General features: G+C 43.1%; 4 protein-coding genes across 14 annotated transcripts; 2 read left to right on the top strand and 2 right to left on the bottom strand.

Annotated features, from left to right (window-relative positions):
- Nucleotides 1–49: 49 nt before the first annotated feature.
- On the bottom strand, nucleotides 50–12482 carry LOC131268724 (protein Mo25). Of its 10 annotated transcripts, none has more exons than XM_058270990.1 (7): nucleotides 12443–12482; nucleotides 9902–10126; nucleotides 6630–6746; nucleotides 6397–6539; nucleotides 5996–6329; nucleotides 3351–3455; nucleotides 50–3277 (listed from the first exon to the last, which is right to left on the bottom strand). In XM_058270990.1, exons 2-7 carry the CDS (start codon nucleotides 10028–10030, stop codon nucleotides 3095–3097), a joined length of 1011 nt encoding a protein of 336 aa, XP_058126973.1. In that variant the 5' UTR covers nucleotides 10031–10126; nucleotides 12443–12482; the 3' UTR covers nucleotides 50–3094. The 10 variants fall into 10 exon arrangements, with proteins under 10 accessions (XP_058126973.1, XP_058126971.1, XP_058126968.1 ...); XM_058270988.1 differs by having other exon boundaries at nucleotides 12183–12475; XM_058270985.1 differs by having other exon boundaries at nucleotides 12187–12475.
- Nucleotides 12483–13932: 1450 nt separating this feature from the next.
- LOC131269696 (uncharacterized) lies at nucleotides 13933–15963 on the top strand. Its single transcript, XM_058272188.1, has 4 exons — nucleotides 13933–13964; nucleotides 14042–14319; nucleotides 14395–15159; nucleotides 15223–15963. Exons 2-4 carry the CDS (start codon nucleotides 14177–14179, stop codon nucleotides 15359–15361), a joined length of 1047 nt encoding a protein of 348 aa, XP_058128171.1. The 5' UTR covers nucleotides 13933–13964; nucleotides 14042–14176; the 3' UTR covers nucleotides 15362–15963.
- A 111-nt stretch (nucleotides 15964–16074) lies between these two features.
- LOC131269695 (late secretory pathway protein AVL9 homolog) lies at nucleotides 16075–19057 on the bottom strand. Of its 2 annotated transcripts, none has more exons than XM_058272186.1 (6): nucleotides 18694–19057; nucleotides 18135–18607; nucleotides 17769–17930; nucleotides 16893–17707; nucleotides 16640–16823; nucleotides 16075–16532 (listed from the first exon to the last, which is right to left on the bottom strand). In XM_058272186.1, exons 1-6 carry the CDS (start codon nucleotides 18757–18759, stop codon nucleotides 16085–16087), a joined length of 2148 nt encoding a protein of 715 aa, XP_058128169.1. In that variant the 5' UTR covers nucleotides 18760–19057; the 3' UTR covers nucleotides 16075–16084. The 2 variants fall into 2 exon arrangements, with proteins under 2 accessions (XP_058128169.1, XP_058128170.1); XM_058272187.1 differs by having other exon boundaries at nucleotides 18135–18636; nucleotides 18694–18767.
- Nucleotides 19058–19864: 807 nt separating this feature from the next.
- On the top strand, nucleotides 19865–21934 carry LOC131268707 (amyloid beta A4 precursor protein-binding family B member 1-interacting protein). Its single transcript, XM_058270964.1, has 3 exons — nucleotides 19865–20160; nucleotides 20243–20548; nucleotides 21151–21934. The coding sequence occupies exons 1-3, from the start codon at nucleotides 19959–19961 to the stop codon at nucleotides 21759–21761; spliced, it is 1119 nt and encodes a 372-aa protein (XP_058126947.1). The 5' UTR covers nucleotides 19865–19958; the 3' UTR covers nucleotides 21762–21934.
- The last annotated feature ends 3511 nt before the right edge of the window (nucleotides 21935–25445 follow it).

The raw sequence follows: 25445 nt of genomic DNA, 5'->3' as shown, positions 1-25445 counted from the left end.
AGAAGGGTTTCTTCTTTCTATGAATAAAATGCCGAACAATGGAGCGTGATTTCCTCGCTACGTACTCGTAAACCATAAAGAATAAATATATTTATTGTGTTTATTTAAACTCATAATATATGCATACATATGCTGCCGTGCATATGCATATATACATCTGTATCGAATATTTGTGATATTGTTTTTATGTGTTTTTCAGGTCAGGATTTATCCTTGCCCGGCCCTTTTTTTCCTGGAGCGTGTTTCTTTTATGCTTATTTCTGCTCGCGTACACAAAAATAAAACTGAACTTTTCGCTACCTTCCCATAGCATTTACCATGCTCTTAACACTATTCGGGTTCAAACACAAGTGAAGAACGTGCGTCTGTTTCCTATCGGCTGTGGTACAGGCTTCAGCATGTTTATATATAATTTCCTAATGGTAAATTTGTATTTCCATTGTTTTTACTATCCACCGTATTCTTTTAACGAACAGTTTAATATGTTTAAAATCGCTTTCTGTGACTGACATTGCTTGCGACTGCTGCTCGCTGCAGGTTCTGATTACTTTATTATATGTATCCCGTTTTATTATGCTTGTTTAGCACTGTAGATCGCTGTTCGAAGGTTGTTCGTTATGCGCTGATTTTTGTTTTGTTTTGTTGCCAGGCAATATATGTTTAATCTATTTTCTCTTGCGTTTAATATTACTGATGCTGACGTCTTTAGCTTCCCGGTTTTCTGGACCATACTGCCGGCATTTGATTTAACTTTAACCGTTTTTTTCTTGGCCTTCAGAAACATTCGTTCGATTTTATTATATATTGTTCTTTACACACTGGCCCCGATGATCTTCACCAGCGAGCCCTACAATCGCCGTGTGCGCCGACAGGTCTGATCGTTAAGTTCCACCCTATGCCCAACTCCGGATCTTGCTGCGCTGAAGCCGACGTAACCTCGCACTAATGATAATAGTGGTATTATTTTCAATATAATATATAATAATATTAATAATAGTTTTTACTATATTAATAGGTTGCATCATTACTCTAGTAGTGGTAGCAGCAGTAGCAGTGGAGGTGTATTGAACTCATATATGATCGTTACACTGTACGCTTGTAGCATAATTTAATGCTTGCTAATGTTCATCTTCGATAGTGCTGTGGGTTTGATTTGCTACTATTTACTTTCATAACGGATTCGGTTGATTTGATACACACTTGGAAGGCTAGTTGGAATACTAAAACATTAAGTTTGTGGCAATTCCGTGACATAAGTCCCAAGCGTGTGAGCAGCATCATAAGTACAGCTGAAAGTAAGACAGTGTACATAGAGAAACATAATCTTTAGCACACTTTCTTCCTATTGATGTTCGATAACGATCCGGAGTGTCTGAACTGTCTCTGATATTACAGTAGTGGCTTTGTTGCGACGAGCTGCATGCTTAGCAGTTCGTGTGTGTCCGGAAAGCCTATTAGTCTGAATTTACATTCAGGTTTCTCTGCAATTTTTCTCTCCACTTATTTCGGGGCATATTGAAGTGGGCATTGCCAGTGAACAATGTGTGTTTTTGTTTGATAAATTGGTTCATCCGTTTTCGAGATAGTCAGGAACAGAAAATATTAAACCACCCCAAACCGGGACGGCTCGAGGGGTTCATGTTTAAAGAAACATCCGGACTCGCGTGAAACAAAAAAATATAATCTAACTATTTCGAATAAAAGTTTTGCTTGCTCACTTTAATATCGAACTCTCGAAAACTTGGTTACATTATTTGACCTCTCCACCACTATTGCTATAAGTCGATCGGTTCTCGTGAAGCGTGTCTACTGGTCCGTCAGATTTTATGTCTTGTGAATGTTGCGACCATTTGGGATCAGCTAATTTTATTCAAATCAAAGGACAATTAAAAAAATGCCCCATTTGCTACGTCTCGTCCTTTCGTTTCTGGCTCGCTCTTCTGCTCTGAGACGCTGTTTCTTGCTAGCATTCATCTAATTGACTTGTATGTAAGTAAACTTTTCTGTTCATCACCAGCTTATTTATTTTAACCATTATGTCCATACCAAGGTAGCGTGATTTCATTTCCAAGTTTCCAATGATGTCATATGATTCGATGCATGTTGGAAACTGCAAAGACTTTTTCGTCATACTTGGGGCATGTTCTACGTCTCAGAGACGGATCGTGACGGTAAGAGTTCCCTACACATAACACTGCTACATAACAGATGGTACAACTTCGTACGACGTACGACGTGCAGCAAAACTGACTCTTAAAAAAAACTGTATTTATTTGTTGCAGATGTGCAGATACCGTAGAAGTTTTCATGATTTGACGCGGCACTGCATCTTTTTTTCTATACACAAAGCGCTTGCCACGAAGCACTCGACTTTACCATTTCACAACGCCCTAACGACGACGAACCGGTTCGGGGGCATTTGCTTCGAATACGATATACCGCGAACCATCCGTGGCTGGCTATCGAACCGGCCGGGATTGCGTTGGCACGATCTACTCGATCGCACGTAAACTTTCGGGGCCAGAACTTACAATATTTACAAAATATACTTTATAAATTTAGGTACATTGCTGTACGGCCCGGCCGCATAAACTATTAACAAACAGAAATATATAATTTAAAAAATTAGCTACGTTCTGTGACGGTTCATATGGGCCAAGATCCGACGTGATGCCGGTTATGGTTTTAGACACAAAATACAAAACAAATAATCACTTTGCTGGTCGGACTGTAGATGCCGATGGGGTGGAACGAGAACACCTGTCTTGGTTTCTCGCCCTTGACGCTTCCGGCAGCGCCAATATGCGGTAAAACAAAAAGCCCTGCGAATTTAAAACGTTTCCATCAGCGCCGGGGGAAGCTACTAGGGAGGGGGCACACGCTGGGTAATATAAGAACCCGAAACCGAACATGCAATCAGAACGAACTATCGCTTATATCCCGCACTACAGTGTAATGTACTAACGAAGGCCATCATTTTTCGGCGCACGCTCAAACTGTTGCGATGGCGCTCTTATGCTGCGGGGTGCACTACGACTACAGAATGACGATAACGGTGTACCGACGGACTACGACGGAGCGGAGGATCGCTCCACTATTGATCCGGTGCCGGTTTCAGCTCCTTGATCTGCTTGATCAGGTAGGCCTTCTCGTCGTTGAATTGTTCGTCCTCGGAACGATCGGTGTGGAACCGCGTCAGGAAGTCAACCAGCTTTTCCTGATTGCGTAGCAGTATGTCGAGGATGGGCTTCGGTTTATTCGGGTTTGCCACGAACACCTGGAAAGAAGGCACATGAAAAGATGTTTGTTTCTCAGCTGGATCCTCGCGTTCCGGCTAGCGGCATGCGCACCTTAAAGACGTGGAACGCCTCAAACTGTATGTTGCGTGATTTCTCTTTCAGCATATTCATCATCAGCTTTAGGTTATCCGGGTTGGAGATGTATTTCGTCATGACCTATAGGGATAGGCAGGATAGTGGAGATGAGTTGCACATTGAAACATTACTTGTGAACTCAAATCCGTTTGGTAGGTCTCGCTCAGCATGTTGCCAGAAATGATGCACGTGTAATTTTCGCCTGACCGTATTGCACTACCGATAAGTTAGACGTGCCACCACCTCTATCATTCAAGTTTTTTAGCAACCATGAAAGGTTTTGTAGGTGTACAACACAGGAATGCCCATATTCACAGTACAGCGGTTTCTCGGACCGGTCGGGTTTAAGAAAATCGGTGTTCTGTCAAAACATTCAATTTTTTACATTCGACCATGTCAAAAAACGCTGACGGTTTGCTTCCGGGCTGACGCGTAGTTTACAATGCCATCCTGGCAATCGGCACCACATTTAGAGCGGAGATAGCTAGGAACCGTCCGTGTTTGAAATACGCGTCTGGATCTGTGTGGCCATAGTTTTCCATAAATATGACCGGAACGTTCGCTTCACGCAGATTTCTCGTGAAACAATTATCTCCTCCAAATCAGGGGCTGTTGCCAGGATAAGCTTAAGGTAGTGTCGTAAGCGCTATGTGTTCTGCGAGGACACGCTCTATTCACAATTATCCAGTTTCTATGTCAAATAAACAATGTTAAAAGTACTTCGAACCACCTGTTACCAGTTTGTATTGCCTGCTAAACCACGTAAAAAGATATTTGAACAGTTGTTTACCAATTTTCGAGTCAAACATACCATCTACCACATAATCCAACCTGATCTTAATTCACTTGTAAGTCAGACAAAACATATAACGAGTAATTCTAACTACTTTAGCCCAGATTTTCCGCCAAACAAACCATGTCACACCAAATGTTTCGCACATACAACCCAATTTCTTCCACTGTTTATGTTAGACAAACCATTTGAATATTAATTCAAATCATTTTAAACCAGCCCGCCCTTCAAATAAAGCATGTTATGAGCAATCCACCAACTTTTACCATTTTCTATATCAGACAAGCCATGTAACAAGTAATTCAACACAATTTCATCCGGTATATCAGAGTGTTTCCCATTGCGTACGTTAACGCACCTATGCAAAAAGGAGATTGAAACTCTTTTTACATGTTATTTTCCACATTTTCCATGACATCCAAACCATGTAACGAATAATTCAAACCACTTTCTCCTAGTTCCTCTGTCATAAAAAAAAACATGTTCCTGCTAAAAACGTCCTACGGGCGGAAAAAACGTTCTACTTTTTTTTGAAAGATGAAACAAATGCAGGACGTCTTCGAGCCGTCGTCCTACTTTGTCCTACTTCCCATAAAAACCTCGATGTTTGTTTCACTTTAGGACGTTTTTACAACGATTGCTCGAAACCGCCAAGCGGGTTTAGGTGCTAGACGACGAAATCTAGTCGCGGGTAGCAATTTTTTCGTGTTTCCTCCTGTGTACTTTACTTTTTGTATGAGGTTTTCGCAGAAAGCCGTGTCGAGAAAGCTGATAGTTCTTGTCGTTGAGACTTCTACCGAAAGTGCCAGTTATTGCAAAATTTCTATGCATATTTCGATGCAACATTGCAGAGATCGAACTAGGGGGGTTAAGCATGGAACTATTGGAATAACTGTCATTTTCAGCAGAAGTGTTAAATTTTATTTCATCGCAGTGATATACTGCATCCGTGTTCTACTAGCAGTTTTAGAGTTAATCCAGACCGTGTTGTGCCTTGTTACAAATAATCCAAACCTGTTTTAATCATTTGTGTATCAGCTTCACCAATTTTCCTCTTCAGTAAGCATGTTGCAAATAATTCCAAACTGTTTGTACCATTCTGTATTGCAAACATGTAAAAAGTAACTCAGTCCACTTTTTACCAGTTTATAAGTCAACGAAAATACCTTCTCTCTGTTTATATTCATTCAACAAACCATGTCGGGAGTTTGGAACAAGTTGTGTTAAACCTTGTGTTTAAAGACTATTTGATGCCGGTGAGTAACGTTTGTATTGTTGGATTTAATATTATCTCGTTGCCGTCTGCAACCGTTTTCGGAGGCAGAACGAACGGAGTACAAAAGTAAATGACGCGCTTCGCTTTTCGGGCGACTAAGGATGAGCTTGACGGTGCCTACATACAGCTTCCATACTGAAATGCCTCTGACCGGGCACAACACGCAAGCGCAGAAGCGCCGGATCGCAGACTATGTATTCGTCTCCGGTCTGCCTGGAGACAAAATCTACGCTCCTTGTGTTTGAAAAAGCCCTAAAACCACGTTGATCGTTTCTGCAACCAGGCAGCTACGTTCTGGTAGACTTACACACACCTACTTGGGACGCAACAACCTCTGTTAGAGTTTGACACCTTAAGCCGCGTAAATGTTAGTCGATTGTTCATCATGTTGCCTTTTTTGTTTGCTTATTATGATGTTAACGTTTCATGTATTATCCAGTGCATGTTGAGTGCATGATTCCGGCGAACATACAAGCTGAACAGATATATACAAATATACAATGCGGTACAATCTGTGGAAAGCGGAAAGAAGGATCGTAGAGTAAAACATACGGTGAAATTGTGCCGATCGAGTAGCAGTTCACCCAGCAGCTTAAGGCTCTGTCGTCTCGTCACGTAATTCTCCGAGTTGAGGAGCTGCTCGTAATGGTTGAACACCTTGTCGTAGTTCTGCTCAAGGAACTCGGCGCACAGGATCTTGTGACGGGTGAGCAGCTCCTTGAAGGTCGAAAATGCATCCGATGCGATGTCGAACGTCGACACCTCGACGTAGCGGAAGAAGTTGAAGAACTCGTCCGAGTGGAGCATAATTTTCGCTAGCGCCTCGTACCGGGCGCACTCTCGCAGCATCGTGCCACAGTTTAGGGCAATCTCCTGGTGTTCGTAGCTGCAAGAAACGGAAACGGTCAGCAGCAATGATACTAACATCCGAATCCGACGGCTTATGCGCTTACCCAGCCATCAACGTGAACAGGATCTCGGGTTTTGTGCAGATGTATTCGACCGTCGGCGACCGGGTTCCAATCTGTCGTCTGAGGACGTTGTTGAAGATCTGGGCCACATCCTTCTTGCCCTCGAAGTCGATACGATTCAGATTCTGTTGTTTGGAGGATAAGAAAAAATAAGTATCCATTATTATGGCATACCATGTGGTCGCCTTCCTTGCAGGAGGATCCTGAATCCTCACCTGGATCAAAAGCAGCAGAAGATTAGTACTGTAGAGCTCGTGAGCCAGCTGTGAAACGACGATTTCGGTCTGTGGTTCTGCGTCAGATGTACCGTACAGCATATTTTTAATCAGTACCTGTTAAAAAATACAAAAAACAACATAGTTCAATGCATCAAAAACTGTAAACAGTTACATCTCCACCGGAGAAAATCAATTGGAGGAGTGGAAAAAAGAAACCTGAAACGGCGTACACAAACTCCGACTCCTCCCCGGCCAAAAAGTAAACAAGTACAACACAACAAATCTAAGACTGTTCTCCATGAGAATATATGGAATGAGCAAAGTCAGCAACTACAAAATCTTAGCAAGTTGCTAAAGTAACAAGCAAGAAACAAGAATACAGAGTGAAGGCCTCGCGGGGCACAAGTGAGAAGAGGGCATAAACAAATCTTTTGCCGGTTGAGATTGTCGACCGTATTGTGAATAGTTTTTCATCAGGGCGAACACGCAAAACCGTGTCTATAATAATCACTGCTGCGGTCATATATCTATGGTGCATGGTGCATCTACTTTGCATTTCTCTTTTTATCTTCTTTTAGTCGTGCCGTGCGGCACATGCTACTTGCATCAAGTATAGCAAGTAAAGGCAAGGGACATATGCAAAATGTCTTATATGAATGAAATATATATCCTAAGAATGCGGGAAACGGAAATAACGGAAGCGCGAGTTCATTGCACCCGCATGGACCTCACATCATCGAACTAGAGTTTTATCAGCGAAAGGATTTATCTTCCTATGGCCAATATAACCAACAAAATCGGTTGAGATACGAAGCTATATAGCGAGTTGATGGAACATAAGCGGAAGCCGTTTGAAGAGCGTGCAATTCTGACCGGGACTCGAAATTAGTTGACGATCAACCATAGGTGTACAACCGGAAATGCCATGAGAAACAAAGAGTCAGTTAGTGTATCTGAAAGCTCGGGTTCAAATCTCAACTGAGACGGAGTGACTATCTACGTACATAAAGGGTACAAGTTTAGTAAGCCCTTAACGAACAGGCATGACCAAAGACGGTCGTTACGCCACAAACAAGAAGAAGTGCATCCGACCACCAACAGTACGGCAACGCCCGTCGTACCCAAACAAATAAATAAATAAATAAGCAAATAAATAAATAAATAGATCTGCGAACTCTTAAAGAAATCAACATATTTGGGTTATTCCAATAAAACTAAGATAACAACGCTACGAGTGTGCTGCAGCTGCAGGAACAATTAACCCTCGCGCTGCAACGGAAAGCATTTGCGCTCAATCTTACCCGCCCGAGAAAGGGCGAGGTATTGGGCGGAAAAAAAGGTGAAATCGTTGCCGAAATCGCGAACATACACAAAAAAACCCCACCCCAGGGGGGTTGCACCCACAACCACCATGCCACAAGCGCCATCGACCGGTCGTCGGTTTGCCGTGGTCGGCTGACTGGCCCCGGGAAGGAGTATCTAGTCCGGAACCGGATCGGTCGGAAAGCGTTCGAAGAAAATGAGCTAAAAAAAAAGGAAAAACATACCGCCCAACAGCGAAGGAAGAGAAAACAGTATGGAAAATGAAAACGGAAAACGAGCGAGCAAAAGAAAATGTAATTTTCGTCACACCTGCAGCACGATCGTCGGGCGGTGGGCCAAATCGTAAAATGCGACCGATTTTCCATCCGCTGGGAAAAGATAGATGGTGAGAAAACTAAATAAACACCAGGGTGGTGGTGGTGGTGGTGTGCCAACAAGAAGCTGAAAACTGTTTCAAGATCAGGGTTTTAGCGAGCCGGTGTACACTTGTATGTGGGCGCGTAAGACGAGCTGTGATCAACAGCAACATATAACAAGCTGGAGGAAATCCCTTCTCGAGTTAAAAACGTAAAGAGAAACTAGTAAATTTAAAAATGCATTTCTTATCGTGCATGCACTCAAGAGTTCTGGAAAAAAATGTAAATTTTAAGACACATGGAGATTAGTGTTGAGAAAGGAGCGAAAGAGCTGGCAACCACGCTCCGCTCCTCGAAAGGAGCGAAAAAATCGCTCCTCATTTGTGAGCGAAGCTAGCTCCAAAAAATGTTGCACGACATTCTCGCTCCTTTGCGCTCCTTTCGCTCCTTTCGCTCCTTTGCGCTCCTTTCGCTCCTTTCGCTCCTTTTCGCTCCTTTTCGCTCCTTTCGCTACTTTTGCTCCTTTCATGCCTTTCGCTCAATGCGCTCGTTTCATTGCGCTCCCTCATACCCTCATCCTCATTTCGACAATTTGCTTTGTCCGTGCTGTCCGGTGCCGGGTTTGCACACCGTAATCGACTGTATTGTTCTATTCTTTTGTATGGCCGTCAGTGCTGTATCGTTATTTTTCATTACTTTTCGCGTTTGGGGGGACGAAACTTACGTTTTTTTCGACATACTGACGACTAATCTCACCGGTGTCGGTTCAATGCTATGCACTTGAATGCTTTGTTTAATTCTTTTGTATTGTCATGAAGTACGGTAGCACTGCTGCCATCGTGGTTAATCGTTATACAGTTATTGCTTTTCATAGATTTTGACATTGCTCACCTAGTTCGAATGACGTTTTTACAACATGTTCATGGTGTAGACACGGTATCGACCCCACTGGTACCCGTTTTAACTGTTATCGGTTTTCACACATTCCGCCAGCGCTCTACAACCAGGTCATAACAGAGCGCAAAGGAGCGGAAGGAGCGAAAGGAGCGAAAAGGAGCGAAAGGAGTAAAAAGGAGCGAAAGGAGCGAAAGGAGCGGAAAGGAGCGGAAAGGAGCAATAATGTCGTGCAACACTTTTCGGAGCTAGCCAGCTCGCTCCGCTCCTCTTGGTGAGCGAAATATGTCCACTCCGCTCTTCAAAAAGAGCAGATTTTCACAACACTAATGGAGATGTTCAACAATTATCCGTCTTGTTCCAGCCGGCAACAAAGGGAATGCTGCTAAAAACTACGTCTTTCCTCGGAATCGGAATCACGAGGAGGAGCACACTCCGCGTCGTTTGCAAGTAATGGTCACATTCCATTCGCACACTGCAAATTGAATTCACGTCATTACAAATAATGTTGATATCATTCGTCACCCTCCCATCCTACTATTTCCAATTCCCGAAGCCGCACAATGTTGAATATCACACGTTAACGACGTGTGAAGAAACCGTAGTGCATTTGATGGCCTTTGCGCTGAAACCGTGCTAAATTTCACTAACAAACTTTCAACCCTATATAATGATGGGGGGCGACCCCCAACTTACCAGATTTTTGCTGACATCTTCTTGGGCCTTCTCGGCTTTTTTATCACCCCGCTCCAGCGAGTTGACCGCCTCCTTCAGCGCCTTTACTAGCTCCTGTGGGCTTTTCTGTGATTTGCCAAAAAGAGGCATTTTGAAATGGTCGTTGTCGCGTTCACTAGTTGCTAAAACCCGACACTTATGCGTAAACACAGAGTTTGGTTGCTTTTGAATGCCCGGCCACTATTTCTGTTTGGAGAGGAAGGAACGAAAACTCATCAGTCCGGCAGAGAAACGCTTATTTCAAATCCCCCTCTTGTCTGCGCTCCAGATTGATTGATCCGCGGGGGGATCGTTTATGGGTGAAATTTTTGATAGCAGCGTGGAGCAACATAACAGGCACAGAAACGGTGGGGACTAAGGCGGACACGCAGCGCCTTCGAGTAACAATTTCCACTCAATCACCTTCAACCGCGAATGCAAACGAAAAACCACAACCGCACACTTCAGCGCACGATAAGAGAGTGAGAAGGAAATCATCATCTGCTGTGGCGCGGTCATGATCATGTGGGTTGGTTGGGATCGCGTTATAGTGAAACACAACCATTTACAAACGGGGCGACCCGACGTACGCTGCCAGTAGAAAGCCAACGTACGCTGCAATATAGACACAATAGACAAACAAATTGAGTCCTTGTCCTGCACGTTAGTTTTCCCCCTTTCAGCCGATTAACAGCCATCCAAACAACAAACAAAAATTGGGTACTAATGCTCTGTTCGGTATACCGACTTAATTGGGCATTCAAATTTTATTGCAAATGAATGTGAGAGCTTGCATTACCAATTAATAATTTCGAGCAGCAACTATACTGCTGTATATTATTTTCAAGTGAACCAGATGCATTTTATTTCCTTCTACTTTATTTCCATCTCTCTCAAATGCTGATGTTTTTTTTTTGTGAGATAAACTTGTTATTATCAGATGTGATGAGCGTCTGGAGATGTAAATTAAATACGAAAAAAAAGTTAAACGACTGTAACTGTTATCTGGGACGCCAATGAGTGCAGCTGTTTAGCAAGACAAAAGTTCTATAGCGCACAAGTGCACAGCAAACGCAAAAGCCAAGACGAAAATAATAAGCCCACGGTAGGGATTTAAAAGATTAAATTTGAAATAGCTAAATCGCAAATGTTTTCAGTGAGGAATTAAGAGTTCATGAACAACAATTAAACATCCTGCAATTTTGTTTCACTCAGGATTTCTTAAAATAAACTTAAACCTTTAAACTTGTTTTCCTCTAATGGCTAGATGGACATGGCATTTTAAAGATTCTATTCTTTATTTTTGTTTCGTTGTTATTCCTTGGTGTAATGATTGTCTTCAGTTGTGTTTGCAGATATTGAGGGTTGAATAGACTTTTTTCCGTTTGCGTGCCTCGCCTCGCGAGGACCTGCAGGATTGCAGGCTCGGGTGGGATTCGAACCCACGAAAAGGATGAGCTAAGCGCGCTCATAACCGCACGACTGCATCATACTCGATTATCCAATGTTATTAATTTTGTTTTTTGCAGACTGTCCAGGACCGGCCTTGGTTGAGATGAGGACCCAAGCTGGCGCGGCCGCTCAAGGGTCGTGCTTGAGCCGGCGTACGCGCGTTGCTGCCCTGGAACCCTATGCTATATCGAACCCCGAACATTCAAAGAAGGTTCACCCCTTCTAGCTTTGGCCGGAAGAGTAACTAGCCACGGTAAGTGGACGGTGGCTTTCCGGTGGGGCAAGGAGCCCTTAACTGTCTTCGATGTAGCATTATTCAGCTGCCTCGGTGAAAAATGGCTTTCTTCAGCTGAGTTTTCTATTCCGGATGGAAATCCGAGAGGTTCTATTGCAAACCATCATCATCAGCTGGCCGGAAGTACACACTCAGGGGAAAACGACGAAAGTGTTGGTTGGATGTGTAGGATAGAAGTGACAGATGCGAAAGCAACTGCACACACACAATACACAAATACCTGCACACACTCACACACGCGCGCACTCAGCAATGCCATACACGGACTTCTGATTGCTTCGGAAGGCTTTTAAAGCACGAAAAGATCATTGCGAGCATAACTCATAGGTCCGTAAGCATGAGTCGCCCGTGTGACGAACATTCTTCACCATTTGACACTTATTACGTTAGCGAAAATAACATCACTGGGCCAGACGAATCTAACAGATAGCTATCGAACTTCTTTTTGCGTAGATGACTGGGTTGTGGTTCACATAGATATTTTCTTAGATATTTTATCTTTTATGTAGCTCATACATACACACAATGTATACTGTAAGGCTGCTACCGAACACGGCACACAAGGCTACCCGTCACACAAACAGAACAAACAAACACAAACGCGAAGCTTTCGTAGCAAAACTACCACAAGGTGATGGGGTCAATGTTGAATGAAAATGATTATAATTATACGAAAAGCAACATTAGTTTTCCTGTGCAAGCAGTGCCGAGGATTGTTGCGTCTTTACTATTGCTTATTCGACCACCACACACTGCCCCCAGCACACTGAATTCACCCAGTACTTCCTAAACACTATTGCACACGACGAAGTACTTCAAAGCGAATGAAGAGAACTCTAATTCAGAACCATGAGTCAATTCCGATCCATAAAGTCCGACCGTACCGTGAATCCTGCATGCTTCCGACAATCTATAAACATTGAAATTTGTAAGTGGCAATATCTGAGCCTAGTTGCTCATTTTGTCAGTAGAGTAAAAATTATATAGTAAGAAAATTATGTAGTCCCTTAACTAAACTAATAATTTAATTGGATCTTAGGATTGAATCTATGGAACAGATAGCATTCGCAATAGGAATCCCTCGGATTCATTCCAAAAATATCGTTACTCATTGGCTGATGTTCAACGCACGTTCTATCTTCGTCTCATAGACGAAGCTGATTCAATTGATCTATAAACTTCGGCAATTCTTTTCATGTGCCTGTAATTTTTCTTAAACGCTGCTCTTATCAATCTAGTTTTGTGAATACATATTGGCAGGATCGTGATTATTTTCTATTTTGCTTTATTTCATGCAGTTAAAGGCGAAACCAAAGAAAAACTTTCTTTGCTAATGGTTTTGGTTTATTTGCCCAAAAGAACAAGATTTGGTAGATGGTAGTAGCGATTGCACCTCATTTAGTTATTCTAAGACATTGCAAAAAGCAACTTTCGAATATGATCCGCCGTCTGCCAAAGAATTCGCGAAGCATTTCAAACGAGCTACGGAGTCGAATTTTCATTCAAAACCGAACAGCTGTGCAGTTAGTTGCTTTGTTTTCAATCGACCTGCTAATCACGAAGGCAAGGTTAGGCAGAATTTTAGCATTTAAAAAAATAGCAGCTGACCTTCATGAAATTTTTTTGTCGCTTAGAGACCCCTACAAAAACATAACTAAGGCAAAGCAAAAGGTAAAATGCTGCCAGTCGGTAAGTCAACTAACAAAGTCGGAGCAAATATGTTTTTCGGCAGTAAAATTTGTAACAGTAAATCAATTATCAAAATGTGCGCACTTACTATTGAGCTCGAGCGTACGAAACATAGTTGTTTGTAATTATATATAATGTTTGTTGATGGGACACAGTGAACACATTACTTCTCCGTTGCTTTTTAACTTTTGCGCTTCGTGTAAAGTAAGCTTCAGGATAGATTTGAAGCTGCAGCAAGTAAAATATCAAGTGAATCAAATAAAATATATTATACTTTTATTTTGTTTTGCTTTTGTAAACTGGTTTTAGTTAGAGTTTTATTGACATTTTCAAGCAAAAAACTGAAAGAGTCGAAGCATTTTTCTTAAGCATCGTTTCGAAGCTACAAATCTTTGCTTCTCGTTTTTAAATCCCATGGCTCTCCAGAGCTTTCATGAAAGCTAGGTGGTGCAGAGAACTGCTTATGTAGACCACTTTATTCCGCTTATGCCAGCGCTACTGGAAGTGTGGTAGGTCAGCAGCGTTGCTATCTGTCAATGCTTGCGTGTCATCAAAGTTGTTTTGAATCTGCTACATCGTAAACAACCGGCCCTATGTTCCCTCTAGCTGGTAAGCATACAAGATTTGTTTAAATATCTTCATTCTTATTTTCAAATCTTTTTTTTATGTTGACCTACATCTCCTAGTCGGACCAGGCGTTTTTTCCGAAGAGACTTACATGGGACGTATGGCCTTAGTTGCCGGTCCTTAATCCCTTAGAGATCTACATCACCAGATAAGGTGTTTCCTCTTATGTTCCGCATTTATTGAAGGGATAAAGCATGAAAAGAACGCACTGGGGGTCCTTTGAGGACTCCTCAAACTCGTGGAAAGAAACGGAAGCGAGTCAAATAGTTCTTCCGATCAGCAAAATGGAAAAATTCCAGCAGATAAAGCTACCGTACATTATAACCAGAGAGAAACGGTTCGTATTAACTCCCGTCAATGTAATGTTTTTCGTGAATAGCTTGACCCTTACTTAGTTTGTTACGCTTCACAGAGTGCCACTCAAAAACCCGCTAGTGACGCAGACCGTCGAAGTGATGAAGCAAACTGAGATGATCCAGACGCTTATCGATACATACTCGACCAAGTCTGGTTGCAATTACATTTTGAATCCGTGCCAGCTTATGCCAACGGTCCATTTCCCCTCGAGCAATGTGGTGGATTTGACACGCGCAGAAAAAATCACACGCCCGCTGTGGTTCGTGAATCCAGCCAGCAGTGCGTTTACCCGTGGCGATCCAAAAAACTTCGTCAAACTATCGAAACCGGCCGTACTGCAAGCTCTGCGCAAGGCAGCCTGCGGTCTTCTGTGCATGGAAGGTTTCTCGGAAATAAACGAATCTGCCCTTATCATGATCGTGGACGGGTTAGACCAGTTCCTGCGCCTGCAGGTCGAGGCCATGCGGTCGGTGATAATGGAGGAGAGCAAAGAGGTTGGTGCGGTGGCCGATGTGCTGATGGTAGAACGAATGTACCACTCGGTTGGGCGAACCAGTGTGTGCGATTTGCACAACTACTACAAGCGACTGATGAGGAAAAATCGCACCGAGGTGCGAGAATTCAAGGACATCTACCAAGAATATGATAGACTGCTGCAGGAAAACCAGCTATCGGTGCAGAATATGCAAAAGCTAGGCGACTCGCAAGAGGATGACTACATGAGCTTTCTCGACCCGCAATCTCACTCATCCAATGGTACCACGATTGATGGGTCAACCATGAACATTATCAGTTTCATCAATGGCGAATCTGTCAATGGGTAAGCAAAGGCATGTGGAGATTAATACGAACTTTACACTAACAATTCATTCCTTTTTTCTAGTTTTAAGGATATTCTAGAAGGTGAGCTGCTAGAGACAAACAGCACGCAAGATTCAACAGATCAAATGAACAATCAACAGTTCTATCAGCAAGAAAACCCACCATCTGTATTCGTTCCAGCAGGCCAGAATAACATTTAGCAGTGGTTGAAATCCAACGTCCAACAACGTTTCGCGTAACGGCCCTCTTGCATCAAGATGTTTCCTTGCAGCTTAGGTTGAAGCTAGCCATTAAATTAAGCGTCGCTAAACTTACACTACGATGTGGATTATCTGCAAATATCATATTTTATCTCAATACAAGTAAAGAACACTAAATTGTATAATAAATATGGAACTCTTTCCTCTTCTAAATTTGTAGATATTTGTAGTACAAAATGTACAGATTAGTTGCTTGCCGTATGGATGAATTCTAGTTTGAACGGGTTCCTTCTTCCAATCGTTCGTTACAAAAGGTAATTTACCGGATCCGTATCTCAAACCAACAACAATACGTTTTTAAATAGGTGATCACATGTACGATTTATTTAGTTTATATTTTTGGTTAGGGGTTTATTTCGGTCCAAGCATAACATTCATAGAGTAAATAGGAAAAAAGGTAACACGGCAAAGAAATCATATTCACTCCAACCGCCTAAGGAACAACAAAAATTAAGGAATGCAGTTGCGGAAGTCATGTGTATAGTTTCATGGTAACGAAATTAAATGCTACCAGTTAATCTTCCTGGCCGTGAGATCTCAAACAGGTTGCTTGCAGTAGATTCACGCAATGTGTTTGTAAGCTTTGCGAGCGCTAATCGTACCGAGAGAAAAACAAGAGTTTCATGTCAGGTGAGTTTTCTGATTGTGAGTTCAATTGTGGTGCTACGGAATGCCGGCATTGGTAGCGGCGTTCGCGGAAGCAACTACCGCAGTGCTACGCCGATCGAGTAGTTCCGCTTCCTTGCCAATTTCTATCACACTGTTACTAGAGGATTGCGATACGATTTCTGCTGTCGGTATCACTCTCTTCGATGGCGAATCCCGTGTACGGTAGTTTCTAGTGGAAACCTCCTTCTGCTCGGCCAAGGCCATTTCATCACTGTCATCGCTGTCATCGTCAAAATGCACATCTTCTGCCCCAAGTGAGCCGGTGACCAGCAAATTATCAGCGGTTTGCGACGAGTTTGCGGCCGCCTGTGGTGCCGACGAGATTGATGTCCACCAGCTCGAGAAGGCACCCTTGGCAGTGGTGAGTGCATCGCCTACGGCACGGCTCGTGTTCTCGACCACCTGGTTCAGCTTGCGTCCACTTTCGCTGTTTTGCATTGTTCTGGAATTAACATTTTAAAGATGTTCTATTAGATTGTTCTTAACATTCACGACATATTTTAAGTACGTGTTAATTTAAATTTGAAACAACGAACAGATGATACTTACTGTGCCAGTCGTAGTCGCATATCGGCAACAGATAGAGTGCCGGCGAATGGATGTCCACCCGCCAATCCATCGAATGCCGGGACTGCTCCGCCACCAGTGCGCTCATACCAGTCCTGATAACATCGCGTTGCCTTGAAAGCGGCAATAAATTGTGCGTTGAAATGATCTATCTCCTTGCTTCCATCTATTGAAAAAAAAAATGCTGAATTAGCGATAATGTTTTCCAACCACTGGAGTGATCATGATCCCTTACTCGGAGTTAGCGAAGTCTTCAGTAGTGCCACCGTGTACCCGTACAGCTGATCTCTTATCCATGCCTCACTACCCTCTGCGCCTTCCTTCGGCATTTGTACGTGACGCACGATAAAGTCGGCGAAGCGTAGATCCTCGGTACTGAGTTGAATCTCGCGCTTTGTTTCCAAGTCTAACACGTCTATAATCGCCGCGTCGACGTCGATCATAACGTCTGCGAGTTGGCGCTTGTGCTGGAAAAGCACATTCGATGCTCCCACAATATAGCCCTTCACGGCCGGGTCGGACAATAGATCCATATACGGTAGCGAAATGTACGGAAGACATAGGTTGCCCTCGTGAAAAATGCGCAACGGAGCACCCCACTCGGTGGGTTCGATTGCGCAAAGACTAGAAAAATTCGATGCTATTGTATCGACGCTCGTTTCCCGCATTATTGCTCTGCCTGCTCGCGTGCCCGCTAGATTAATGCCCTCATCCAGCAGACCATCGGGTTCTACCGATTCCGACGGTGTAGCTGACGATACCGATGAGCTAGAGGTGCTGCTCGGTGTTCCGTCGGCATTTGCTTCGTGGGCGCTAGCAATGCTCCGCCCGCCGAATGCTGGACTGTCCAATTCTTCCCTATCTTCAACTGTGCACTCTTTTGTCCTATCAGATTCACCCGGCTTTGCTCTGTAAGTACTACCCGAGTTATGAACGAGGTTGATTTTGGGCACGGCTACAGCCTGAGAGACATGAGCGACTCCCACGTGCACTGGTTCCTCCTCGTTCGGAGTATCGAACGTCGGCATTGGGGACATCGGTCGAGACGTTCTGAAAAGCAAATAAGCGTAGTAAAATAGTTTTCAAACATGCTTTGTAAAAACGGACTTACTTGACGCATGCCACTTGTTGGAATCCTTTGCTAATCAGCTCGGGTTGCAGTGATGCAATGCCAAGGATCAGTGCCCCCGTAGGGTGCACTGGCGATCCGAAACAAACCACCCGTTTCTGCAGTAGCAGCAGCTTAAATAAGATTAGGATTTTGTGTCGCCATCTAGAAGGGTGATTGCAGAGAGATAAACACGAAAGCACAGCCGGGAACCATGAAAACATACGCAAAACAAGGGTAAATTTTAGCAGCAGATACAATTTGAGTGTGACTGAGAGAAGGGAGATGAAATATGGGATTCATTTGGAAAGAACGATAAACGATGAAATGAATCACAACTCAATCACGAAATTTGTGCGAATGACTCACTTGAGCAGCAATTCACGCAGTGGAATTCCTATGAAATAGAGTTGCGGTGGGAGCATTGATTGCCGTTCCGGGGATGTCAGGACAGCATTCAGCTGATCGTACGCCTTAACTAGTATGTCGGTGGTGGAGAAGTCGCCCTGTTCGAAGAATGCTTGCGCTATGAGCGATAGTTTGACCTCAATGTAGCCATAGATAGGTAGCGACAACAAGGTACAGACGGACTTCTGTACCGTGCTGCGTGTCAAATCGGCCGTCCGTATCTTCACATCCTCCAGCGCAATCTGTCGGTAGCAAGATATGCCGTACACGGATTGCTGGGGATCGGTCAGGCTGGGCAGATTGAAGCTAACGAAATCACTGTTGAAGTTGTGCGAACCATCGGGGAGGGCAAGCGTGGGCAAGTACTTCCATCCCGATGGGCATTCGCTCTTACCCTCGGTGCCGGCCACCAGTGGAGGATAGGAGAACTCCACCTGAAAAACGTCCAACCAGATACGATCAACTGTACTACAGATATTGCTTACACCATATGAAAAGCTTGCGATAGAAAATGGCTTACCTGGCATCCTTTTTTGTGATGAAATCCTACCACAAGTATGTGGAGAACCGGTTTGGCATTTTCCATTTCGGGTTCTGGATCAGTCCTTATCGTTAGTATATTACAGATTTTGTTTTGCAAACACTTTGCAAACGGTAGCAAGCTCTTTCGAGCGCAAATCGTTCGATTTCGGTATCGAACAGAAGCCACTAGGCAAATAGGCAGCGCCCAACCGATGGGCACGAAACGAATGGAGTTTCAGTTGTGATTTTCAACGATAGTTCAACGACGAACTCATCATCTTAATGCTTCAACGAAGGGAAAAGACCTAGTGCTCGAAATCCTCTAATAAACTTAATTTCTCTTTGCTTCCGTGTTCACGGCACATTACACATTCGTATTAGAACTTGACTGATCTATAGAAGCGCAAAATTTGTGAAAATACTGACAGCTGGTACTGGTATTCTGCTTTGTTTACCTCCAAGCGGTACCACGGTCCGTTCCTGAAGGGTGTTATCGCTTGCAATGTCATTACACAAATGAAGCAGCTGATTTGTTTGGAAAACAGTAAAAATGAAAAGTACATATTTACGACACCGGCCCTACGAATTGCGTATAAAACTCTCAATTCAATAATTTTTCCTATACTGGAAACACAAAACCTAAGATCACAACCTTTAAATTTAAAAAGCTCGACTTTAGTAACCAAAGTTGCTCATATTATAGTTTGAAGAAAAAATTTAAAAATTGACGGATAACTTTATTGAATGAGTATCATAAATTACGTTCTAATTACCATATCACTTAAAATAGTTTACTCAACCAGTCGAAAAAGGCAAACAACAAAAGTGACGTCATTTGCATTGGGAACGTCTACACTAGTGATGAGAATAATAGCTCAGTTTAGAGATTTGATCATGATAGTTTGAATTTTTTAGTCTGCCTCAGCACGGACTTCGATCGAATGTAGCTTTCAATTTGCATACATATCGAGTGAAACGAACTGAACCTTTTAACTGCCTATTATGTAAATCTCTGTTTGGAATTCGAACCCCTACTTTGGGTTCGACTCACTCGTTCATTCTTCGTCAGTATACACATCACTAATCAACACACTTGCTCGAAGTTGTCATTCCGATTCTCGATCATATTCAAAGGAGTTTGTTTTAATTTGGTGCTGCCTTGAATATAGTGAGTCACCCGAACCAAACCAAGGGCTACGACATCACTGGCACTTCGGTTTCCATAGGGTTTTCCGACATCCTGAATAGCACCCTGCCGCCGCGATGAAATTGAACGAGAAAAACCTGTGCATGTTCGCCACTACGCCTCCCGTGGACCTCGAGGGATGGCTTAACAAACGTGGTGAACTGAACAGAAGTTGGCAGCGGCGCTGGTTTGTGCTGAAAGGGAATCTACTTTTTTACTTCGAGAAGCGTGGCGATAAGGAACCGCTCGGTATGATCATCCTTGAAGGCTGCACCGTAGGTAAGTACGCTGGTCGCCTTCACTGCTGATTGGCATTTGGGAAAAATGTTCCATGTTTAACAATTGCTTTTCTTTGATACAGAACTAGCGGAAGACAGCGAGCAGTACTGTTTTCAGATAATATTTCACGGCCCACACAATCGTACGTACTTTCTGAGCACGGAATCGCAATCAAACATGGAGCAGTGGATGAAGGCGCTTACGTGCGCGGGCTACGATTACATGAAGATGATGGTAGCCGAGCTGCAGCGCCAGCTGTATGAAATCGAAGGGCAGTGCAAGGAAAAAACGCCCGAAAGTACACCCCAGCACGTACCTCCGAAGGCACCACCGCGGCGCCAAAATCCGTTCAACAAACCACTATCTACCGAGTATGCATCGAACGCAGGTAATAATATTCAAATACGTATTTGTTCACCTTCCCACGGCTTTCTTTCCAAACAAACCACCAAATATGTTTCTCCTGGGAAACGGTCCTTGGACTCTGATTCGATTTGTTTCATTTTGTTGTCCGGGAATTTTTGTAATGTTTCATCTACTGCCCGTTTGTGCATCTGCTATTTTTCCATGAGACGCGGGAAAACAGTTGTTTTATCCGTTTTTTAAGTTCTTTCTAAATGCTACCGGTACACAGCGTAGCATTCGTTTTGTGTCATTCGTTTGTTTGTGTCCTGTGTGGAAACACAATTTTCCTAACCCTATTGCCCTGCCGGTAGGATTGGGCAGCTACAGCCTAACGTTCGTGCATCGTCCTGAGTTGTGATTAACTGTATGTTCGTGTCGATTGACTAATTTCATAATGTTTTGGTACTAATCAGCGTGCTACACGCATAATCGGCACGGTATTTTCATTTCTGATTTTGGCGTTTAATAGAGGAAAACGCCAATTGCACATACCCATCATCGAACATCCCACTGGCCTTTCATGCATGAATCGAAAAACAGCCAAAAAAGAACAAATCGATTTCTACCACTACTCATCTAATGTAGATGTCAGCAGCAGTAGCGGCAGCCCCAACAGCAACGCCAACGAGCACAAACTCAGTCATACAGATAATGGCAACACGACGACACCTATTCCACTGCGCCGAAAAGCTCCGGCACCACCAGCGGTGTCCCAGCCGGCCAAAGCAGTTCTCTCCTCCACAGTCTCCAGCACTAATCCGTCGCTAGCGGGAGCAGCGACCCGGACAGCACCGTCAGAGTCAATTCCTGCTGCGGGAGCCAATTCCTTGGAGGAAGCGACTCGCAAGCTCATCGAGGACGAGATGGACGGAGCAAACCAGGGCGAGGGTGTGGTAAAAAGTCGCCGTCAGGTTGTCAAGGCAACGAAATCGAGTGATGCCATTGCGACCATGGCCATAGATCGCAACGACGGTTCGGCAGCAACGGCGGCATCACGCAGCGTTGACCAAGTCGATGGCATCGGTGAGCAGCATCGTCCGATTGATCGTGGCGCTGTCGCTTCGTTTTCGTTTGAGACGATGCATTCTGCCCTCGGCATACCGGTGCTGGCTGATCTAAGCAAATGGAATGCGGGACAATTGAGCCAACCACCGTCTGAGGCGGCTTCCGTTGAACTCACGACAGAGACGCTCTAGATTGTGGTGGAGACCCGGACTGTGCTTTTTGCACCATCCATAGTGATACCAGGACGCAGCGACGGCAGTGATATCGACGTCGTCGATAAGCACACATATTTAACCTCGAAAGAACATTTTGTTCAATGTTGACATTTTAATTTTTACCATGAACATTCTCTTATTACGCTTCGTAACGTAGTGCGGTGGAAGGAGCTGGTGAATATAGTGAGCTGGTATTCGTATACATACACAGTATACATGTAGTAGAACAATATAGATCGTTATAACGAATTAGAATAAGGGCAAGGCAGGAATGCAAGCAGCGTAGAAATAGGGTATCAATGTTTGTCGGAAACGCTAGATGAGTGAGCAGTTTTTTTTCCAGTCTTGTTTCCTCGATTCGCGAAAAAGGGCGTGATTTCTTTTTCAAACAAAACACTGACAAAAGTTTAGGTACTTACAATTACTGCCTGAACATGGTAGGTTCCCAAATGCTTATTCCTAACATGCTTTACTCTTTTTTAACATTCTTCAGTTTTGCTATCTTCATTCCGCTACCGTCTCACGTTGCCATTTTATCTTTAATGTGTTTATTTTTACCTCCATTATCAAAGCTTCTCACTGTCCAACACCAACTGCGAATATCGCTGTATGCTGAAAATTGTTTTCCTTCCATTTATGCCCCATATGGTATTAACCCCTTGACACCTCTGGTTGCTGTTTGTGCCTTGTTTCTTGTATGTTATTTAATAGTTTAAGTTTTAAACGCATTGATCCGACGATAATGTGTCGGCATTTATTTAAATACCTATTTTACTATTAAATTATACCTCTTCGCTATTACCCATTACCCATTCGCCATTCCGCCATCCATCCTACTTCTTCACCACCTGCGCGGTATCGGCTTATCCGGTTCGGACAGCGGTCAAACGGGCGCGAAAGCGGAAGCCGCTCGAGTCGCATCTGTAGATTATAGTTCGCTCTATGAGCATGTCAAAGGAGTATGCCACGTTGCCCCAACCAAGCTCACCAAGCGAGAACGTAAGAACGAATGGAAGCACCATCGCAAACATACACATTCGCCAGATCGTACCATCGAATAAGATTGTTGTAGGAAATTAAACAAATGCCAAAAAACCATTACTTCATCGGAGCGACATCAACGAATTCATATCGATAAAGTTCATAACTGAGGATGTAAACGCTAAGCGAGACGATACAGCTGAAGGTAGGAAAAACAGGCGCGGAAAGCAGCGATCCTTTCGAACACTTCCTTTCGACTGCAACGACTGGGAACGCAAGTGATGAGTAGTGTGCCAAAAGTAACGCTAGGTCGAGGTTGAGAAGTAGCTGCAATTTACAATAAACGATAGAACGTTTCAGTGCACGCGACAGAGACCGGTAGAATAGTGCAAGGGTTGCCTCGTCAAACAGCTAGGACAACGTATTTTGTTATCGATCATACGACGCTATCTATACCGGATGGCGAATGATTTCTTGTGCCAAATTACTGCGCTATACTTAGCATCTTATAAAACAGAGTGTTTCCTTTTATGGGCACCCAATGATACTTGCGGTTGGACCGAGAAGGACACCGTTGGTTGACAACAATAAAGTCAGTAAATAAAGCGCGAATTCGTACGATACTTCAAATACTAGATTACGAGTAACAAACATTTTTTGTTTCCGAAAGTTCACCTGTGGTGTGTGTTTTTCTTTTCGCAGAGAATGAAGTAAACATTATTAACTCATCTTTAAGTTTGTATCTCACTGATGCGAATCCGGAGGAGCCGGAGCAACCGTTTGTGCCCTTGGAATGCGACGTGGACCACCAGCAGATGGATGTTTCGCTTCAGTCGGAACAACGGCCAGCCATACTTTCGGTTATCAGCGGCGTCCTGCAGACGATTACAATCGACTACTGGTTGGTTTCGCTTATCCTGCTCCTCCTGGCAATCTCGTTCATGACGTTGTACTACGCACAGCGGATGGTCCCGGAAGACTGGGCATGGAAGGACCCTAGTCGCAACAGCTTCGAGCCCGAAGATTTACTTTCAAAAAAACAGATGCTCAAATTAAAAAAGACTTTCTGCCTAGAGGCGGTTAAACAGCTCAGTATACTCTTGCCCCCGACGTGCAAGACTACTGAAATATTGATCGCGGCCATTGGCCTAGCAGTGTAGGTCACTAACTAGCTACTACCTTGCACTACCTTGCACTAGCAAGAAATTATAAATTTATTCATATTAACCTGTCTTATTATCTTCTAATATTAAATTTCATTTTTCATTAACATACTATTCGCTGTTTTACTTGCTTGATTTAATGCTTCAACTTACTTGGTAATCAGCAGCGAGCAATAGTTTTTCATTGTTGCATACCACGGCATGCATTTCGTCCGGTGTTGTAGTAAACCGATGATTAATACTTGATGCGTATGCGACATGTGAAAATGTAACTGTTTACTTTTTATTTTAATAAATTTTCATGCTGCTCAGACTGTCCATTACTTCACCACTATGGTATACACATTGCCCTGTTTGCTCAAATTTGGTTCTTGGTTTTTTTATTCACTGGATTACGCACCTTCTATCGCAATCGCTTGTTCACCGCAAGTCCAGGTTCTGTCTTCCTTGCAATGGCGTTGAAGAAAACTTGGCTACGTTGACGTCCAATGCCGACGCAATTTTGGCAATCGATCGAGTGTAAAGGGGATTGACAAAGGAGCGGCGAGAATGGGGGGAATCGTGGTGCGGGACGGTAGGTTCTTTTAGTTTGGTGGCATGTGCAAAGTAAGACATTCGCGTAATGTAATATACTTTTCGTATGAAATATTATAATATTTCATACAATATATTTTGTCATAAAGCTAAATAAGAAATTGTATAAACTGTATGCATATTTGTAGTTATAATATTATCCTTAGCATAATCAGTGTAGTATCTTATTGCTCCCTATCCTTTTTTGGAGGTTTTTCTTCTTGCTTCTGTTGTCTTTCTGCACGTACTGGTATCATCATCATCAGCTCTTCATATGCTAACTTTCGCACTGTAACCGGACAGGGAAAGTTTTGTTCCGACAACCCTGTTCGTTTGCGTTTTCTCACCACGTGCTCCACGGGTTTCGCCTGCCAATCCCTCACAAACCATTGCTCAGAAAGAATACAATTCACAGAAGAATTGTAACAAGAACATGCTATCAAAAAAGTGTCTCAAAACCATGTACATTTGTGGGGCGTTCCTTGCTTCCTTCCTTTTCATCGCTTGTCCAGTGGGTTGGGCTTCTCGCTCCCTTGTGTTCGTGTTCCCTGTCACCAGTGTTTTTTTTTGTATATTAACTCTTCTTGATGCCGGCCGCCGTGGCATCTCATTCCGCTACCGTTCTGGTCATCTAAGCTATTTCCCAAGCGTCAAAAGGTCTAACGAATCCGCCACACTCCAAACTCGTCTTACTCTCGAATACCCTTCCAAATTCATACTGTATATATATATATATATATATATATATATATATATATATATATATATATATATATATATATATATATATATATATATATATATATATATATATATATATATATATATATATATATATTTTTATATTTTTTTTTTTATATTTATATATATATATATATATATATATATATATATATATATATATATATATATATATATATATATATATATATATATATGTGTG

The sequence above is a fragment of the Anopheles coustani genome, chromosome X (genome assembly GCF_943734705.1).
Source record: "Anopheles coustani chromosome X, idAnoCousDA_361_x.2, whole genome shotgun sequence".
Lineage (NCBI taxonomy): Eukaryota > Metazoa > Arthropoda > Insecta > Diptera > Culicidae > Anopheles > Anopheles coustani.
The sequence above is the reverse complement of the archived record's forward strand: the minus strand, read 5'-3'. Positions and strand labels throughout refer to the sequence as shown.

Coding starts and splice junctions, on each gene's coding strand:
- LOC131268707 (XM_058270964.1), top strand. CDS start 19,959: ATGAAATTGAACGAGAAAAACCTGTGCATGTTCGCCACTACGCCTCCC. Junction 20,161..20,242: donor CCTTGAAGGCTGCACCGTAG/GTAAGTACGCTG, acceptor TCTTTGATACAG/AACTAGCGGAAGACAGCGAG. Junction 20,549..21,150: donor CGAGTATGCATCGAACGCAG/GTAATAATATTC, acceptor CATCTAATGTAG/ATGTCAGCAGCAGTAGCGGC.
- LOC131269696 (XM_058272188.1), top strand. CDS start 14,177: ATGAAAAGAACGCACTGGGGGTCCTTTGAGGACTCCTCAAACTCGTGG. Junction 14,320..14,394: donor ATTATAACCAGAGAGAAACG/GTTCGTATTAAC, acceptor TACGCTTCACAG/AGTGCCACTCAAAAACCCGC. Junction 15,160..15,222: donor AATGGCGAATCTGTCAATGG/GTAAGCAAAGGC, acceptor CCTTTTTTCTAG/TTTTAAGGATATTCTAGAAG.
- LOC131269695 (XM_058272186.1), bottom strand. CDS start 18,759: ATGGAAAATGCCAAACCGGTTCTCCACATACTTGTGGTAGGATTTCAT. Junction 17,708..17,768: donor CAACAAGTGGCATGCGTCAA/GTAAGTCCGTTT, acceptor TTTGCTTTTCAG/AACGTCTCGACCGATGTCCC. Junction 16,824..16,892: donor GAAGACTTCGCTAACTCCGA/GTAAGGGATCAT, acceptor TTTTTTCAATAG/ATGGAAGCAAGGAGATAGAT.
- LOC131268724 (XM_058270984.1), bottom strand. CDS start 11,925: ATGGCATTGCTGAGTGCGCGCGTGTGTGAGTGT. Junction 6,747..9,901: donor AAGATGTCAGCAAAAATCTG/GTAAGTTGGGGG, acceptor ATTTTTTAACAG/GTACTGATTAAAAATATGCT. Junction 3,456..5,995: donor TCGATCGGCACAATTTCACC/GTATGTTTTACT, acceptor CTATCCCTATAG/GTCATGACGAAATACATCTC.